Source organism: Lepidochelys kempii, chromosome 3 (assembly GCF_965140265.1).
Source record: "Lepidochelys kempii isolate rLepKem1 chromosome 3, rLepKem1.hap2, whole genome shotgun sequence".
NCBI classification, from domain to species: Eukaryota; Metazoa; Chordata; order Testudines; family Cheloniidae; genus Lepidochelys; species Lepidochelys kempii.
Genome location: NC_133258.1, coordinates 49,539,893 through 49,559,525, shown reverse-complemented (window position 1 = coordinate 49,559,525; position 19,633 = coordinate 49,539,893). Strand labels below are relative to the sequence as shown.

General features: G+C 41.7%; 1 protein-coding gene across 1 annotated transcript; it reads left to right on the top strand.

The window, feature by feature from the left end:
- Positions 1–8,034: 8,034 nt before the first annotated feature.
- Positions 8,035–18,969, top strand: LOC140908772 (uncharacterized). The gene is made up of 3 exons (XM_073336647.1): positions 8,035–8,184; positions 9,470–10,308; positions 18,889–18,969. The coding sequence occupies exons 2-3, from the start codon at positions 9,502–9,504 to the stop codon at positions 18,967–18,969; spliced, it is 888 nt and encodes a 295-aa protein (XP_073192748.1). The 5' UTR covers positions 8,035–8,184; positions 9,470–9,501.
- Positions 18,970–19,633: the final 664 nt, after the last annotated feature.

The following is a 19,633-nucleotide window of genomic DNA, read 5'->3' as shown; positions in this document are numbered from 1 at the left end:
ATCATGTAGAATGTTGCATTCAATGCTGGGCATTGAAATACCAGAAAAATGTACACCAAGTGATGGAAATTCAAAGACCAACAAAAAATGATATACAGAGAACATTAAAACTCCAGACACTAAATAAGTGCATCAGTAGCTTGGATAAATGATGGCTAATGCTTAAAGCCCTTGTTTACTCAAATTGTCATGGATTTTTAGTAGCAACTGTGCCAGATTACTGGTCACAAATGAGAAAAAACAAGAGCTTGATATTTTTCCAAAGGTGTTGAACACTCCCAAATCTAGCAGAAGTTTGTGAGAAGTGCAGTTTCCAGGAACTCTGAAAAACAGGCCTTCAGCCTTTAGTGTTTGAAGGTGGTAAATACTGTGTCAGAAAGGAACTGTTAATTAAACTGGACCATAATCCTATTATTCCTAGTTAAACTAAGAAAAGGCAAATTTAGTTGGAATGTCAGAAATTAACATTCCAGTTGTGAAATATGCCTTTAATAATATTCAAGGGAATGATTGCTATTCCTTTTCATGGCTTGCCATGTTTTTCACCTGTCTTTAGTTTTTTGCTCATCTTTTCCAATACTAGATTGGTAAACACGTGAGAACATATTGTAAAGAACAATTCTGAGCTGACGGCAAATGGACAAGATAATTTATAAAGCTCTAGTCCTGTAAGATACTCCATGTAGTGGACCCCTGCCCTTGTGTGAAGTCCCATTGAAGTCCAGCCATGTACAGGATCAGAGTCTTAATCTGTTATCTGGCTAACTTTGACAGTGCTCTGAATTACATTTAAAAAGCCCTGGGCTGAATGCTATGTATTCACAAAACTCTGTATAGTCCATGTAGACTAGGGATTTAAAATGTCAGACTCTTCTCTCAGTTGTTACTCTGGACATATTCTCCCTCATCCTGACTGGCGATTTACTTCAACCCACACCTATCACTTCATAACAGTGAATTATTTCACCCTTATTCCACCTGCCCTCCATACTCCACTCCTTCCTCCTTTTCCCTCCTTGCTTATCCCCCTTGTTTCCCAACCTTCAGCTCTCCTTCACTTCTATTTAGCTAATCCGGTCCAACAAAGCACTCAATTTAAATTAACAAAACAAAACACAGCATAACAAATATTGTAAGACTGGCATGATATTTGCCACCCACTGCAGTGACTGCTGTGCTTGTATTTTCTATCCCTTTTCCTCTCCACTCTTTGTCTTGTCTAGTTAGAATGTAATCTTAGGGAAGGGACAGTCTCTTGTATGGTGCATAGCACAATGGGCTCTGATCTCAAAGCAGCAATGTGCTACAAATAATTAAGAGCACTAGCACTATAAAAATCTTGAGCTAAATCCATCATAGAAACACAATCATGGGAGTCAGTTTTGCCATGAAGGTAGTCTTAGAAATACAATAAATTTTCTGGTAATTATCTAGCACACTTCTAATGCAACATAAATAACTCTATATGGGGAGACTTTCAAAGGCACAACTGGCAGTTAGCTACCCAAATGTAATTTAAAGTTAATGCCTAAATATCATTTGTGCCTGTGAAAATCTCCCTCTTAGGTTTCATGTTCTCATGCAATTTTTCTACAATCCAAAATCATTGACTACTAATTTTTCCCATTTCTGATTCTTTCAAGTAAAAAACCAGTCACTTATTGCTTGAAACATTTTAAATGAGCTCAGAAGTATTTATGTGGAGACTTCAGTAAAGAATGTTTTATTTTTTCACTTTCAAAAATATCATTGTGTAGATGAGTATCCGGATATATTTTGGTTCCTATTCCAAAGTAAAGAAACTGTCTAATATTCCTCCTGGACCATTTTTTAGTTATATGGTTGACATTTCAACATACATAAAACATGAAAAGGAACATGAAAGGTGCAAATTAGGATCTATAATAGCTCCAACAAATAGAATACTGTTAGAATATTGTATTAATGTATCAAAATCTCTTGAAGATAAAAAGGGTTTGTTCTATAATATAAAATAGAGACATCTTACAATTGCTTGATATAACATGATGCTTAAAATGAGTGCTCTCTAATGAGAACACTTCAAAAGTAGCAACTAACTAAAAAATACTTCAAATGCAGTAAATCTAAAAGTTTATTCATTCTATTACAAATCCTCACATGAATAAATCATACAAGGAGTTAAACAAAGCAGAAGTTTTTGGAAATTTAAATGGTCTCAGCTTAAAATTGTAGGTCCTACCTAACTTTCTTCTAGAAGCTTTCAAGAATTAAGTGCATTTGAAAAAGTTTCATTATTTGTAGTATTTCCCTTACACAAAATCCATGGGCAGTAAGGGATGGGTCTTAATGAAATGATCTTTCCACTTTCCCTCCTGCACCATCTTATGTCCGAACAGCAGCCTGGGTCACTCATGTATGAAAAAAGAAAAGGAATACTTGTGGCACCTTAGAGACTAACCAATTTATTTGAGCATAAGCTTTCGTGAGCTACAGCTCACTTCCACAGATGCATACTGTGGAAAGTACAGAAGACTTTTTTTATACACACAAACCATGAAAAAGTGGGTGATTATCACTACAAAAGGTTCTCTCTCCCCCCACCCCACTCTCCTGCTGGTAATAGCTTATGTAAAGTGATCACTCTCCTTACAATGTGTATGATAATCAAGGTGGGCCATTTCCAGCACAAATCCAGGTTCCCCCCCCCCCCCCCCCCCCGCCCAACACTCTCCTGTTGGTAATAAGCTATTACCAGCAGGAGAGTGGGGTGGGGGGAGAGAGAACCTTTTGTAGTGATAATCACCCACTTTTTCATGGTTTGTGTGTATAAAAAGTCTTCTGTACTTTCCACAGTATGCATCTGTGGAAGTGAGCTGTAGCTCGCGAAAGCTTATGCTCAAATAAATTGGTTAGTCTCTAAGGTGCCACAAGTACTCCTTTTCTTTTTGCAAATACAGACAAACACGGCTGTTACTCTGAAACCTGTCATGTATGAAATTTGACATCCTGGCTCCATTGGAGTCAATGGGAGTGTTGCCATTAGCTTTAATGGTGTCAGGATTTCACCTGCAGTGTCTGTTTCATAGAACTGGCTTAAGCATCAGGTCTCAGAGCCTCTAAGGGTTGTTAACAGAGATTTTCGTCTGTGTTTGAGAGGCAGCTTTGATAATCCGCACATTACTGTTATTTGCTGTCTAATGTCTAAGAGTCTGTTTACACCAGAAATGCTACAGTGGCACAGCTTCAGGGGTTCTTCCATTGCTGAAGTAAATCCACTTCTCTCAGAGGCAGTACATAAAACAGAAGAATTCTTCTGCCTGCCTAGCAGTGTGTACATTGAGACTTAGGCCAGCTTAACTATGTCTCTCTCAGAAGAGTGAATTGTTCACGCCCCTGAGCGATGTCATTTGTTTGACCAATCTTTGCAATGTAGACCAGACTTACATATGCTGTTGGTCTCTGATAGATGGAATGCCACGTTCTGGTGATTGGTCCACAAAAGATATAAACATTATTGCAAGTAACAAAGCTTCCCTATTAGCGTACCAAATGGAATCAAAGGCCTGGCCTTCATTAAAAAGTTAGGTCAACCCAGCTATGTTGCTCAGTGGTGTGAAAAATTCACATCCCTGAGCAACCTGGTTAAGCTGACCTTACCCCAGCCTAGCCAGTGCTAGGTCAACAGAATAATTCTTCTATCAACCTTGCGTACACCTCCTGGGGACGTGGAGCATCTACACCAATGAGAGAACCCTTCTCATCACCATAAGTAGTTTCTACGCTGAAGCACTACAGTGGCACAGCTGTAGGTGTTCTGCTCTAGCATTTAAAGTATAGACAAAGTGTTAGGCTTTGTCTACATGGAACTTCTTTGGCAAATTTTTGTCGTTCAGGGATGTTAAAAAAACACCTCCCCAAATGACAAGAGTTTTACCAACAAAAAATGCCAGTGTGAACAGTGCTTTGTCGGCAGGAGCGCTCTCTTCTGCTGACAAACAGCTACACTGCATGCCTTTTAATGGCACAGCTGTCGCGGTACAGCTTTTTCGCTAAGAGGTGGGTAGTGTAGACAAAGCCTCAGTGTCAGTCTATTTGAGCAGGCCTGTAAAAAAGCTCTGTAAATGTGAAACTCCTGGGGTGGCTTTTTTTTTTTAAGAATCATTAGGCAGATCAAGTAGAGTTTCTCATTCCTAAAGAAGCTTTCAGGAAATCAAATGTTTTTACATGTATTTGGTTCAATACTAAAACCAGATATATGTTTCTGTTTGGTATTAAAAGAATATAATGTTTCTCATTTCCTTTTCCATTCTGTTAACAACTAACTCCAAAAGTTTCATGTGACTGGGTTTCATATATATTATACTGAATTTGGGAGAAGATTTGATTCATATACTAATTCAAAGCAGGCAGCTTGCTATGAAGTTAATCTTCCAAGGTACAGATTAATCCTGGTTTTTGTGACCCACCTGGGAGTATAGTATGACTGCTATCTATATTTCTGCTTGAATTGTAAGAGTATATTCATATTGATTTGCAACAGTCAAAACCATGGTAACATATCTGTGTTCACCCTTTTGTATAAAACAATTACATTTAGAAATAATCTTTTGGGAAAACTGGAAGGCATTCAGTTGAATTCATCTGAGTGTAATGTGCTGTGCTAATGAAAAAAAGAGCTAGAGCCACAAAGGAACTGAAGTGTGGTGATGCTGAGCATTGCCATGCCTAACTTTCACGCACCCAGAAAACACTGGGATTCACAAAGCCTGAATTAGGTGTCTAAGCTCCCCATTCACTGAATGGAGGGACATAGGTACCTCAAAATGGAATACACAAAAGCCAGCACACTAGGGGGTGCCTCACCTAAGCTAGCCAATGGGCTATACCTGGGAGATGATTTGTCCTAAGCCCTGCCCCTCTTAAGGAGTTTGATACATCACTGCAACCCAGAATCTGCTTGAAGTTTCAGCTGCAAACCCTCTCTAGGAGTTAGGTGCCCACATGGAGGTGTGGGGGGGGGGGGGGAGGAAGGGGAGGAGCTCCCTCTTAACTTTTAGTCCAGTGGTGAGGCTACTCACCTGGGATGAGAGACACCTTCCTGGTTCAAGCCCTCCCCATGCCCTCTGAGTGAGAGAAAGGACTGAATAGGGGGTCTCCTGCCTCTCCGGTGAGTGTCCTAACCACTAGGACATGGGATTTATCTCCTGTTGAAACTGTTCCACTGTATGTTAATTAACCATTGGAATCTTCATTGTCACAAGTAGGTCCTCTGATGAGAAATCTAACAGTCTCCTTTCTTATTGTTTTATTTGTGCTCTCAAACCACAAAAAATGTAGAATACTTGTTGTCAAAAAAATGTTTCTATCACTGCTGACAAAGCCCCCCCATCATTATAGGTTTCATTTATGACCTAGAAAATAGTGTTACATCATCTTATATTTCATACACAGCATTTCATGTAATCTGTGATCTGTCTGAACACATAAATCTTTACAGTGCTTTAATGCTGCAGGGTTGACATTCAGCCCCACCTCCACACTGAATGACTGATTAGATGAATGGCATATCAGGAAATACCCACTAAGTTCACAAACACTTAAGAAGCCATTTCCTGTACATTTACTGTATTATTGTACACAATTCAGCATAGAACAAGTTATATTGTTATCTTTAAGAAACAAGCACTCAGATCACAGGAAGATTTGATTTACACTCCCAAAGCTACAGCAATTTTCAAAGCTTTTCTCCTAAGAAATGAACATAAATCACTTAGCAAAGAATGTGAACTTTAATAAGCCGCTTTTAAGTCTTTATAAATACCATAACTGAATTTCAAAATTGCAAAGATTTGATTTTTCATATAACTTTTATGGTTGCATTCCAATTACTATATTGGAGTGCCTTGCCTTGCAGTAGTATATGGGTTGGGAGTTGAAAATTCTTCTCCTTCTAGATAGCTGTGCTCAGTCATTTTATAGTTCTCATAATGGATTGGTTACTTGTGGCTAATGCTACTCCATGGGTTTGTCAGTAGGTGGCAGTCATGTAGTGACTGTTTGCTTCTGGTCTTCCAAGTTTTTCATGGCACTTGAACTTCATTGTTGGGAGGCAAAAAAAGGCCAAGGTTACTTATCTATTCATATCTGTGTCTGCACTGCTGCCTCAATACCATTAGTTCAGCTTAAAATCTTTACTAGATATTTTTTAAATTTGCTTGTATGTACTTGAGGAACATCAATATATATGTAGGTAGATATTGATGTCCTTCAAGTACGACCAGGCAAATTTAAAAAAAAAAAATAATACTTAAGCTGACCTAATGCTCTAGTTATACAGCTTGTAGGAAGAGGGCCTGAAACATAAGCCCTTGTATCAGAGGCCTGGGCTAAAGTAGTGGTCAAAGCTTTGCTGATATAAAGCAAAGTCAGGCTGTGAGCTAGGCAGGGCCTGCTCACAAAATCTGGCAAGAACAGGGCTGACAGTACAAAAACACACATTTCTACAAACACATTCCAGAGAGGTGGTACCAGAACACCTTGATACCAACACATTCCCCAAAAGGTAACAGGAACATTCTGACTCATCTTAAAGATAAGGCAAGGATAACAACATTATGGATAGAGATGTTTTGATTGAACCAACAGGTACAAGGTAATGGGTGGTGGTTAGCTACATCATAGGGTTACCAGAGTTGCCAACTCTGAAGCTATTCTGGGAGATTTCCGCCCCCCCCCCAACATGACAATGTCATTTTCTTAAAATATCCTAGACTGCTTTCAATAATCACTGGGATATTGATGCTGATTCCAGGAGACTCCAGACCAAACCTAGAGGATTGGCAACCCTAGTACATCAGACGGTGGGTATTTAGGTACATCAGAGGGCAGTAACTAGCCAAGTCAAGTGGGCAACATGCAACTTGTTTGTATGTGTGTATAAAGATGTATCTCAGAGGGAGTGTCTTTGTATGGCTGAGGGGAGAAGGGAAAATCCTGCCATTCACTGAGCCAGTTCATTGTCACAAAGATGCATGTGTTAGTGTACCTCTAAGCATTGAGCCAGGGCATTAGCACTGTGGTTCATTGGCAATAAACCTGACCAAGTTCCATCGCTGAAAACCAAGTCTGGATTTATTGGGCAGTTCAAACAAAGACTGTCTCCACTATCTGTGCAGAGCTGGGGCAGCATACAGAGCAAACACATACACATGCAGCCAAACATCTATCAACAGAACCTTTCATGGATTTTATCCTTATATATTTTTCATGTAAATTAAATGCATGTGAAAGAGTTAGCTTTAACAGCCCTGGCATCTAAAGTCTCTAGTCATAAACCATGGAAAGCTGTATAGGTGTCTTCCACTGTGCCATCAGTGTGCGCCAGCCATGAAATGGTGCAACTAGCTGCAAGGATAAGCAGTAGTGGTCAATTTCCTTGATCATTTAGGAACAGATTTTTTTAAAAGATATCTAGGCAACTAAGGATCCAGATGTGCACCTAGTGACATTTTCAAAAGCTGTTTTGAAATCCACTAGTCACTTAGCTGCATCCTTAGGTGCCTAAACACCTTTAAAAATCTGTTCCTAAATCCTATACTGCTCTGCTATGAAAGGCATCCAATTAATGCCAATTGTATTGTTCTCTAGTGTTGATATCTGTACATTTGAAAGTGAACTGATTAACAGCAAATTCATTTCACATAGGCTGAAAAAACATCTAAGATTGAATCTGGCCCAAATTGCTAACTAGTGAGCAAGAGGCAAAATATTGCCCTGCCAATCATCTGGGCCATCCAGTGTCCTGTGCTTTCATTTTCTGATAGTTATTAAAAAAAGGAAAAATGTACATTACCTCTTGTGTAAGTTCACTTAGAATTCTATCAAAAAGAAGTGCAAAGCCATCACTTTCCTGTAACTCTTCAACTACCATCATGTCTCATCCTTAATGATGGAACCAGGGTGTCATAAATATAAAGGGAAGGGTAAACCCCTTTGAAATCCCTCCTGGCCAGGGGAAAGCTCCTCTCACCTGTAAAGGGTTAAGAAGCTAAAGGTAACCTCGCTGGCACCTGACCAAAATGACCAATGAGGAGACAAGATACTTTCAAAAGCTGGGAGGAGGGAGAGAAACAAAGGGTTTGTGTGTCTGTCTGTAGTCGTCTTGGCCAGGGACAGAACAGGAATGGAGCCTTAGAACTTTTAGTAAGTAATCTAGCTAGGTATGTGTTAGATTATGATTTCTTTAAATGGCTGAGAAAAGAATTGTGCTGAATAGAATAACTATTTCTGTCTGTGTATCTTTTTTGTAACTTAAGGTTTTGCCTAGAGGGGTTCTCTATGTTTTTGAATCTAATTACCCTGTAAGATATCTACCATCCTGATTTTACAGGGGGGATTTCTTTATTTCTATTTACTTCTATTTTTTATTAAAAGTCTTCTTGTAAAACACTGAATGCTTTTTCATTGTTCTCAGATCCAAGGGTTTGGGTCTGTGGTCACCTATGCAAATTGGTGAGGCTTTTTATCCAACATTTCCCAGGAAAGGGGGAGTGCAAGTGTTGGGAGGATTGTTCATTGTTCTTAAGATCCAAGGATCTGGGTCTGTAGTCACCTAGGCGAATTGGTGAGGCTTTTTACCAAACCTTGTCCAGGAAGTAGGGTGCAAGGTTTTGGGAAGTATTTTGGGGGGAAGGACGCGTCCAAACAGCTCTTCCCCAGTAACCAGTATTAGTTTGGTGGTGGTAGCGGCCATTCCAAGGATAACGGGGGTAATATTTTGTACCTTGGGGAAGTTTTGACCTAAGCTGGTAAAGATAAGCTTAGGAGGTTTTTCATGCAGGTCCCCACATCTGTACCCTAGAGTTCAGAGTGGGGGAGGAACCGTGACATGGTGGCACAGTGGTGGGATTAACCTGAAATCATTTTGAGATCCAGTTGAGATTTTTTGAACTAGAAATACAGATTTTAAAAAGGAATTTTTAGGAAGTCCAGAAGGCAGCTTTGAAACTGAAAGCAGCTTGGTTTCTCTCTGCTTTGTGGCCAAGCAGAGACAAAAGGGGATTATCTTGTGAATTGCAGGTTTCATTTGCCTGGAGGCAGGGTACTTAACTCCTGCAGGGAAATTCACAGTCTTCCAACCCAGAGGTTTGTTTTTTTTTTTTCTTTTCTTCCTAAAAGTAAATAGGGGGTGTGTACTCTACCCATTTGCCTGGAGACAAAAGTGGCAGGGTTTTTTTTAGGATTTTGATTTTTTTTTTTGTTTTACAAGGAGCACAGGTTTGAAAAGAATTTTTTTTTTTTTCTTCGTTGGGCTGGGTAAGCAGGTTTCCAAGTAGTTGGAGGTTTTTTGCTTTAATTTGGGCCCAGAGCAGAGACAAGGGAATTGTCTTTTTCTGTAGGCTGACAATCACTATCAGAGAATAGGTATTCTATTCCAGCACAGCAAAATTTTACAGCCAAGTTTTGTTTGTTTATTTCTAAACCTCAGGTGTAAAGTTAGTTAAAAACAGAGAGGTTAGAATGGCCAAATCCTCGGCTCGACTACAGCTGGAATTAGCCAAATTTCAGGCTGAGGAAAAACAAAGGGAACATGAAAGACAGATAGAACTCATGCGGCTGGAGAAGGAGGTACAGGAGGCTGCCCACAAGAGGGAAATGGAGGCGAGGAAGCATGTGGAGGAGATGGAGAGAATAAAGGCCCAGCAGAACATACCAACAAACCCTAACAATCCTTCTCCAGGTACCACTTCCCATCCCAGAAAGTTCCCCACCTACAAGGCAGGTGATGATACCGAGGCCTTCTTAGAAAACTTTGAAAGGGCCTGCCTTGGGTACAACATCTCTACTGACCAATACATGGTAGAGCTGAGGCCGCAGCTCAGTGGACCCTTAGCTGAGGTGGCAGCTGAAATGCCTAGAGAACACATGAACAAGTATGAACTGTTTAAATCCAAGGCGAGAGTCAGAATGGGGATAACACCCGAGCAGTCTCGTCGGAGGTTCCGAGCCCTAAGGTGGAAACCAGACATGTCATTTACCCGACATGCCTACCACATTGTGAAACATTGGGATGCCTGGATATCAGGAGCAAGTGTTGAATCTCCAGTAAATTTGCCCTTCCTAATGCAAATGGAACAATTCTTAGAGGGTGTTCCTGAGGAAATAGAAAGATACATCCTAGATGGGAAACCCAAAACTGTAATCGAGGCAGGAGAGATTGGAGCCAGATGGGTGGAGGTGGCAGAGAAGAAGAAAACTGGTCGCAGTTGGAGCGGAGACCAGAAGGGACCACCCCAGACCACACCCTATTACCGGGGGCCGCCCAAAGCCCCACCTACCTCCCAAAGAACCCTCCAGACCCCTTATCGTCCCACCACCCCGTTCTCCAGCAACCCTCCTCGTCCCAGTGACCCGTCAGCTGGACGATGTTTTAAGTGTAACGAGCTGGGGCATGTAAAGGCCAACTGCCCCAAGAACCCCAACAGATTACAGTTCATTGCACCGGAATCACACCAGAGGTCCACAGGCCCAGATACCTCCCAGATACCCTTGGAGCGGAGGGAAACTGTGAGTGTGGGCGGGAAGAAGGTCACCGCGTGGAGGGACACCGGAGCACAAGTGTCAGCTATCCATGCTTCCTTAGTGGACCCCAATTTAATCAACCCAGAGATCCAAGTGACGATTCAACCCTTCAAGTCCAACTCTTTCAATTTGCCTACAGCCAAGTTGCCTGTCCAGTACAAGGGCTGGTCAGGAATGTGGACTTTTGCAGTCTATGATGATTATCCCATCCCCATGCTGTTGGGGGAAGACTTGGCCAATCATGTGAAGCAGGCCAAGAGGGTGGGAATGGTCACCCGCAACCAGGCTAAACAAGCCGTGAGGCCTAGCTCTGTTCCGGAAACTTCTATCAGGACCCAGTCAGAGGTGATGGACCTGGACCCCAGGCCAATGTCTGCAACAGCAGTAGTGGATCCAGTCCCAGAGACCCAGACGGAACCAGTCCCAGAACCGGAACCAGCCGAACAACCAACACCAGACCCCGTGTCAGCACTGAATCCAGTACTCGCAACCTCAACACCAGAGGGCCCCACCGAACCTGAACTGGCAGCAGCCGATAACCCTACACAAGAGGCTCAGCCGGAGCCTGAATCCCAACATAGTGCACCAGCGGAGAGCGGTTCACAGTCAACAGAAACAGCTCCATCCCCTATATCGCTTCCAGAGGGACCAAGCCTAGGTCCACAATCCCATGAGGAACTGATGTCTCCAGCATCAAGGGAACAGTTCCAGACCGAACAGGAAGCAGATGAAAGCCTCCAGAGAGCTTGGACGGCGGCACGGAGCAACCCACCGCCTCTCAGCTCTTCTAATCGATCCAGGTTTGTTGTAGAAAGAGGACTTTTATACAAGGAAACTCTTTCTGGGGGACACCAGGAAGACTGGCATCCTCAGAGACAGTTGGTAGTTCCAACTAAATACCGGGCCAAGCTCTTGAGCTTAGCCCATGATCACCCTAGTGGCCATGCTGGGGTGAACAGGACCAAAGACCGTTTGGGGGGGTCATTCCACTGGGAGGGAATGGGCAAGGATGTTTCTACCTATGTCCAGTCTTGTGAGGTGTGCCAAAGAGTGGGAAAACCCCAAGACCAGGTCAAAGCTCCTCTCCAGCCACTCCCCATCATTGAAGTTCCATTTCAGCGAGTAGCTGTGGATATTCTGGGTCCTTTTCCGAAAAAGACACCCAGAGGAAAGCAGTACATACTGACTTTCATGGATTTTGCCACCCGATGGCCGGAAGCAGTAGCTCTAAGCAACACCAGGGCTAAAAGTGTGTGCCAGGCACTAGCAGACATTTTTGCCAGGGTAGGTTGGCCCTCCGACATCCTCACAGATGCAGGGACTAATTTCCTGGCAGGAACTATGAAAAACCTTTGGGAAGCTCATGGGGTAAATCACTTGGTTGCCACTCCTTACCATCATCAAACAAATGGCATGGTGGAGAAGTTTAATGGAACTTTGGGGGCCATGATACGTAAATTCGTAAATGAGCACTCCAATGATTGGGACCTAGTATTGCAGCAGTTGCTCTTTGCCTACAGAGCTGTACCACATCCCAGTTTAGGGTTTTCCCCATTTGAACTTGTATATGGCCGTGAGGTTAAGGGGCCATTGCAGTTGGTGAAGCAGCAATGGGAGGGATTTACACCTTCTCCAGGAACTAACATTCTGGACTTTGTAACCAACCTACAAAACACCCTCCGAACCTCTTTAGCCCTTGCTAGAGAAAACTTACAGGATGCTCAAAAAGAGCAAAAAGCCTGGTATGATAAACATGCCAGAGAGCGTTCCTTCAAAGTAGGAGACCAGGTCATGGTCTTAAAGGCGCTCCAGGCCCATAAAATGGAAGCATCGTGGGAAGGGCCATTCGTGGTCCAGGAGCGCCTGGGAGCTGTTAATTATCTCATAGCATTCCCCACCTCCAACCGAAAGCCTAAGGTGTACCATATTAATTCTCTAAAGCCCTTTTATTCCAGAGAATTAAAGGTTTGTCAGTTTACAGCCCAGGGAGGAGACGACGCTGAGTGGCCTGAAGGTGTTTACTACGAAGGGAAATGTGCTGGTGGTGTGGAAGAGGTGAACCTCTCCATGACCCTTGGGCGTATGCAGCGACAGCAGATCCAGGAGCTGTGCACTAGCTACGCGCCAACGTTCTCAGCCACCCCAGGACTGACTGAACGGGCATACCACTCCATTGACACAGGTAATGCTCACCCAATTAGGGTCCACCCTTACCGGGTGTCTCCTCAAGCTAAAACTGCTATAGAACGGGAGATCCAGGATATGTTACAGATGGGTGTAATCCGCCCCTCTGAAAGTGCATGGGCATCTCCAGTGGTTCTAGTTCCCAAACCAGATGGGGAAATACGTTTTTGCGTGGACTACCGTAAGCTAAATGCTGTAACTCGCCCAGACAACTATCCCATGCCACGCACAGATGAACTATTAGAGAAACTGGGAAGGGCCCAGTTCATCTCTACCTTGGACTTAACCAAGGGGTACTGGCAGGTACCGCTAGATGAATCTGCCAAGGAAAGGTCAGCCTTCATCACACATCTCGGGCTGTATGAATTTAATGTACTCCCTTTCGGGCTGCGAAATGCACCCGCCACTTTCCAAAGACTTGTAGATGGTCTCCTAGCGGGATTAGGAGAATATGCAGTCGCCTACCTTGACGATGTGGCCATATTTTCGGATTCCTGGGCAGACCACCTGGAACATCTACAAAAAGTCCTTGAGCGCATAAGGGAGGCAGGACTAACTGTTAAGGCTAAGAAGTGTCAAATAGGCCTAAACAGAGTGACTTACCTTGGACACCAGGTGGGTCAAGGAACTATCAGCCCCCTACAGGCCAAAGTGGATGCGATCCAAAAGTGGCCTGTCCCAAAGTCAAAGAAACAGGTTCAATCCTTCTTAGGCTTGGCCGGTTATTACAGACGATTTGTACCGCACTACAGCCAAATCGCTGCCCCACTGACAGACCTAACCAAAAAGAAACAGCCAAATGCTGTTCAGTGGACCGGAAGGTGTCAGAAGGCCTTTAACAAGCTTAAAGCGACACTCATGTCTGACCCTGTACTAAGGGCCCCAGACTTTGACAAACCGTTCCTAGTAACCACAGATGCATCCGAGCGTGGTGTGGGAGCAGTTTTAATGCAGAAAGGACCTGATCAAGAATTCCACCCTGTAGTGTTTCTCAGCAAAAAACTGTCTGAGAGGGAAAGCAACTGGTCAGTCACTGAAAAAGAATGTTATGCCATTGTCTACGCTCTGGAAAAGCTACGCCCATATGTTTGGGGACGGCGTTTCCACCTGCAAACCGACCATGCTGCACTAAAGTGGCTTCACACCGTCAAAGAAACTAACAGAAAACTTCTTCGGTGGAGTTTAGCTCTCCAAGATTTTGATTTCGACATCCAACACATCTCAGGAGCTTCTAACAAAGTGGCTGATGCACTCTCCCGTGAAAGTTTCCCAGAATCAACTGGTTAAAATCGTCCTTGAGATGTGGAAAATATTGTTAGTCTTTATGTACTTGGTAGTATATTTAGAGATGCATGTGTCTTATTAACTCTGTTTTCCTAGAGCTCCAGGAAGAAATCCCAGCCAGTGTTTCACCCTAGCTGAGATTTGGGGGGCGTGTCATAAATATAAAGGGAAGGGTAAACCCCTTTGAAATCCCTCCTGGCCAGGGGAAAGCTCCTCTCACCTGTAAAGGGTTAAGAAGCTAAAGGTAACCTCGCTGGCACCTGACCAAAATGACCAATGAGGAGACAAGATACTTTCAAAAGCTGGGAGGAGGGAGAGAAACAAAGGGTTTGTGTGTCTGTCTGTAGTCGTCTTGGCCAGGGACAGAACAGGAATGGAGCCTTAGAACTTTTAGTAAGTAATCTAGCTAGGTATGTGTTAGATTATGATTTCTTTAAATGGCTGAGAAAAGAATTGTGCTGAATAGAATAACTATTTCTGTCTGTGTATCTTTTTTGTAACTTAAGGTTTTGCCTAGAGGGGTTCTCTATGTTTTTGAATCTAATTACCCTGTAAGATATCTACCATCCTGATTTTACAGGGGGGATTTCTTTATTTCTATTTACTTCTATTTTTTATTAAAAGTCTTCTTGTAAAACACTGAATGCTTTTTCATTGTTCTCAGATCCAAGGGTTTGGGTCTGTGGTCACCTATGCAAATTGGTGAGGCTTTTTATCCAACATTTCCCAGGAAAGGGGGAGTGCAAGTGTTGGGAGGATTGTTCATTGTTCTTAAGATCCAAGGATCTGGGTCTGTAGTCACCTAGGCGAATTGGTGAGGCTTTTTACCAAACCTTGTCCAGGAAGTAGGGTGCAAGGTTTTGGGAAGTATTTTGGGGGGAAGGACGCGTCCAAACAGCTCTTCCCCAGTAACCAGTATTAGTTTGGTGGTGGTAGCGGCCATTCCAAGGATAACGGGGGTAATATTTTGTACCTTGGGGAAGTTTTGACCTAAGCTGGTAAAGATAAGCTTAGGAGGTTTTTCATGCAGGTCCCCACATCTGTACCCTAGAGTTCAGAGTGGGGGAGGAACCTTGACACAGGGTCACATAGACAGGATTGTGCTTCTGTTGGCAGCACTCATTGCTATACCAGTTGAGTTTAAGGGGTTCCAACTACTGGATGAAATTTTATGCAAGAGATCAGACTAGATGACCATAATGGTCCCTTCTGACTTAATGTGTTAATCAATTTGTAGTCCTCAAGTGGCATAGTGATATAGCTACAGTGTTGGTCTGAATTTTTATTCTTTAGGACAGTGGTTTTCAGCCTTCTCTATACTGCTCCCTTGTCAATCCCAGGGCCCCTTCAACTTCCCATCCAGCTATATGAGAGCCAGTTCCCATTCAGCATAGCAGCATGGGATGGGTTATGTGGTTACAACTCCCTGGGACCTGTTTGTGACCACGATGGTTCTTGTTTGAAAAAATATATATATATTTTCCCTCTTTTTTCCAGATCTATTTAAGCTAATGTTGTGATATTAATCATTTTGGGCTCCCTCCAAAATCCTCATTTATTTCTGTTTAATGATAAATGACATAAGTACCTCAAAATAAAATAGTACTCTTTAAGAAAAAAATCTGAAAGTTTGATTTCAAGGTCCTCGTGCTTTATAAAAATCTATCTTAAAGATAGATTTTTCTGGCTAAATGATGGCTGATAATTTACATCTTGTTTATGAAGGTAAATATAGAATCCAGTTCTATAAATAGTTAAATCAAAGTAATTGGAAGAAATACAGTAGGGTATTCTCATCTTATTAATGGACAATGGTTCTCTTTTATACTAGATCAGAATTTCTTATTAAACAAGAAAATAGTTTTTTTAAGAAAGTCTCCAATGAAATAGAATCTAGTATTTTCCCCTTTCTGTAGCACTATATCATGTATATCAAATTTGCAGTTTCACATACTTGTTTTATACATATGATCTGCAAGATTTGCACAAACACTGCTGATAGTTTTTGGTCTACTGATTTTTTTCATAAATTAGGTTAAGTATTTGTAATATTTTCTGTATATTAAATATCTGTGTTATCAGTATTATTTTCCAGAGCTGTTAAGATCTTATGGAAGTTACATGAGCTGATGGTCTCTATCACAGCGTGCACTGGCCTTTTAATGGGGTTGGGACTCACTTTCATCTGTGACAGGTTGAAATGGTCTCCACAGGTGCTTGGAATGAGAAAGAACCTGCTATCAGATGGGTAAGGCTCTGGGGAAAGAGCTGTGTCTCAGTGGGGACAGGACTAAGAACCCTGCACCAAAGCTGTGAGTCAGCTAGGAGAGGAGCATGGAAGATGTTAATGAACCAGACTCCCTAAAGGGGTGGGATACAGAGATTCACTGGTGGTGAAGAGGAAAGAGAGAGCCTGAATCAGGTAAGGCCCTGCTACAGTCTGCATCTTCTAAATGGACACATATCATTAACCACCAACACTGACATCTTTGGTTGTTAATCTCAGCAGCGAGACCATAGATTGAAATGGTATTGTCTATTCTTCTGAACAGTCAGAGACTGTTTGTATTCCAGGGCTGGATTATTTTCTCATCTGGGCTCCAATTCAGCAGAACACAGTACTGACATTAATGGACTTGCATCAGCTGAGGATCTCACTTATGTTCAAATTTAAAATAATCAAAAAGAATCAAAGGCATGCCAATACCGTCTTAGGTTTTTAATGAACCACAAGGGTTTCAATACACCTAGAGTAGGGGTATAGTAAACACTATCACAGTTAGCTAGCCCTTACAGAATTATTCCTTTATATTATGTACATAATGTAGAGGCAGTTGTTTTCAGTGTATGACAGGAGAATTTTCCCTCAAGAACTTTGGTCACCCTCTGATACTTCCACCCCAAAATTTCAAATCAGACATTTGTGATCGTTCAGAGAGGATGTTGGGTAATTTTTGCTGAGAGGAGTAAAATCAATTTAAATCTTATGGGTACAGGTCACAGTTCCTGCTCAGAGGCTAGAATAACATGCTTGCTATAAAATTTTTCATTCCTGAATCATCACTCTTAGCTTGATTGTGTGAGTTATACCTGTTTTTTCCATTCTTCATTTCCTTATAGTCATGCATTTTCTCCAAATTACATATCAACAGGGATTGATAGAGATTATTGTTGTTTCACTCCATTGTGTAGTGAAATGTTTTTGGTAAGTTAAAACCACAGCAATGTCCCAAGGCAAATAAATACTTACAATATTTTATAAAAATATAGCACTCCTCTCTTGATACAGAAAGTATTTACATACAGAAGATGTCTGTGTTCTTTTTAATTAACAGATCCTAAATCTTCAGAGGTAATTGCTGCTCCATTAACTATTCCCTGCCCAAAACACTTCAAAGTTAAGGTTGACTGGCACCTTTCCAGAACATTGGGTGGACCTCTAATTAAACTCTGAAATCCAGGAAATGAATGGAAGCCCCAGACTCTGTACTCTACTTTGGCAGCTAGGGGAGAGGAACGAGGCTTTGCAGTAAAGAAAGGTTTGAAGTAGAGGTTTGAAGTGGCCCATTCATCTCAAAGGTAGGGTTTCCGAATACTCAAATACCCCATAAAGATGATGAATATAGCCTGACATGAGATGTGAGGAAAGTGAATTTATCCATTCCTCTCAGTGGGTATTTTTGTCCCCATTTTACAAAGTTTATCTCAGCCCATTGTGGAATACTAATTTTCAAGACAATCTCATTATCCAGGTGAGTTTTTAGAGCAAATTGAATATTAAAATCAGTTCCTTGTTTGGGGGCTGTATCTGAGGAATCCCTTGGCTATATGTCTCCAAATTACCATCAAGAAACATCCCCGTGCACCTGTTATGGCATACCAGTATTCAAGAGGATCTCACTATACACATACATTTTAAAAATTAAAAGTAGCTCATAATGGGGGCAGGAAACAAAGATCAGAAAGTCCTTCAGTAAATGACCCCGAACTTGGCTAAACCTCAGACTTCCAGAAGTTGGGACTAGATGGCAGGGGATGGATTATTCGATAATGGGAGTGCTTTGTTCATTCCCTCTGAAACATCTGGCATTTCCCACTATCAAAGATGGGATACTGGGCTAGATGGACTGTTGGTCTGAACTGGTATGGCCATTCTTGTGATAGATGTGAACACTTGAGTAATGTAGACTGGATATTGTAGAAAGTTGAAATATGTTTTGTATTAATTTTTCATTATAAACGTGTTACTGTTTTGACTGACAACACTATCCTGGCTCTATGTTAGTTAATGTCGACCATAAGCTAGTCCTTAGAAAAGTGTTCTCTCTGATGGATGCTCAGCACCCTACTGGAGCATGGTAACAATGATGAGAAATGCAACTATTTGCTTTTCCTTGATTATACTCATTCCCAATGTTCAGGAAATGAGTGAGGGGCACGCAGCATGATTACATTACCCTAATGCTGCTGCTTACTAGAATCTTTCACCTTCCCTCTACTTAATTAACATCATTTTCCTTGACAATATTTCTTAAGTAAAATTGGAGTTAACATGAGGATTTTAGATTTTAGAAGTATTGGTTCTTAAACCAGAATCTTTGCTTTCAGGGAAAAATTTCCAAAAGGACCCCTTGCAGAAGAGCAGCTAATATACATTCACAGACAGCTGTCAAGGACTTTTACCCAGAGTAACTTTTGTGATATTGCTTGCCTAAAGGGGCCCTGGATGCTGGATACTAGCTGAAATCAATCCTGACAGGAGATATCAACTTGGCAAAGTTCAGACCCATAGTGCGAGTCCCAGGTGTGTGCAAAAAAATGTAAGAACAGTAACATTTTACTGCTCTTATTTTTTAGGGTTGCCATACCTCAGGTACCCCTAACTCAAACAACTTGAAATTTACACCACTAGCCCTATTGCAGATCCCCATGAATTAAAGCAAGTTTCAAGATAATCTTAGTAAGCAACTGGATTTTAGCTTACTTTATACAATTGGCTGTTGAACAGGAAGCTAGTCTCAAATGTAACTATAATAGTGACACTGTCCCACTATAATGGAATGGCTAAATGTCAAAATAGTCAGAAATACCTTCTTAAATCAGACTCCTCTTGTGAAATTATAGATAGAGATGGCGTAAATGCCAATACTTAAGGTTGCTTAGTATGTTCCATTATAAAACTCTGTTTTCAGTTGCTTGTAACTTTGCCAAATAAACAGTTTGGGCTGAAATTATTCATGCTGGGTGTCTGCTTCAAGCTGAATTTTTTTTAAAATATCAGGAAAAGCAGTTCAGTCATTGTCTTGCCAATGCTAATAAATTCTTACCATCATTTCTCTTAAAGATCTAGCACCTTCACACTTTGGCGCATGGACCTGGAATTTGACAGGGTTAGCCCTGACATTAAGAGCTACTCCTATGAAGTAGGAGTACAATACCATGTGTGACTAGGGTATTAAACCATTTATAAAGTTGCACAGACAGCCTTAATTCTGAAATGTTATAACTTGATTTTGTAACCTTAACAAATTACATTAATAGAAAATTATGTAATATAATAAACAAGACTTGCCCAGCATGAACATGAATCCAATTTTTTTTT

Bases quoted from the DNA above. Each gene is read 5' to 3' on its own strand.
- LOC140908772 (XM_073336647.1), top strand. From the start codon at position 9,502: ATGGCCAAATCCTCGGCTCGACTACAGCTGGAATTAGCCAAATTTCAG. The intron at 10,309-18,888 runs GCCCCACCTACC...CTTATTTTTTAG, and splicing joins ATTACCGGGGGCCGCCCAAA to GGTTGCCATACCTCAGGTAC.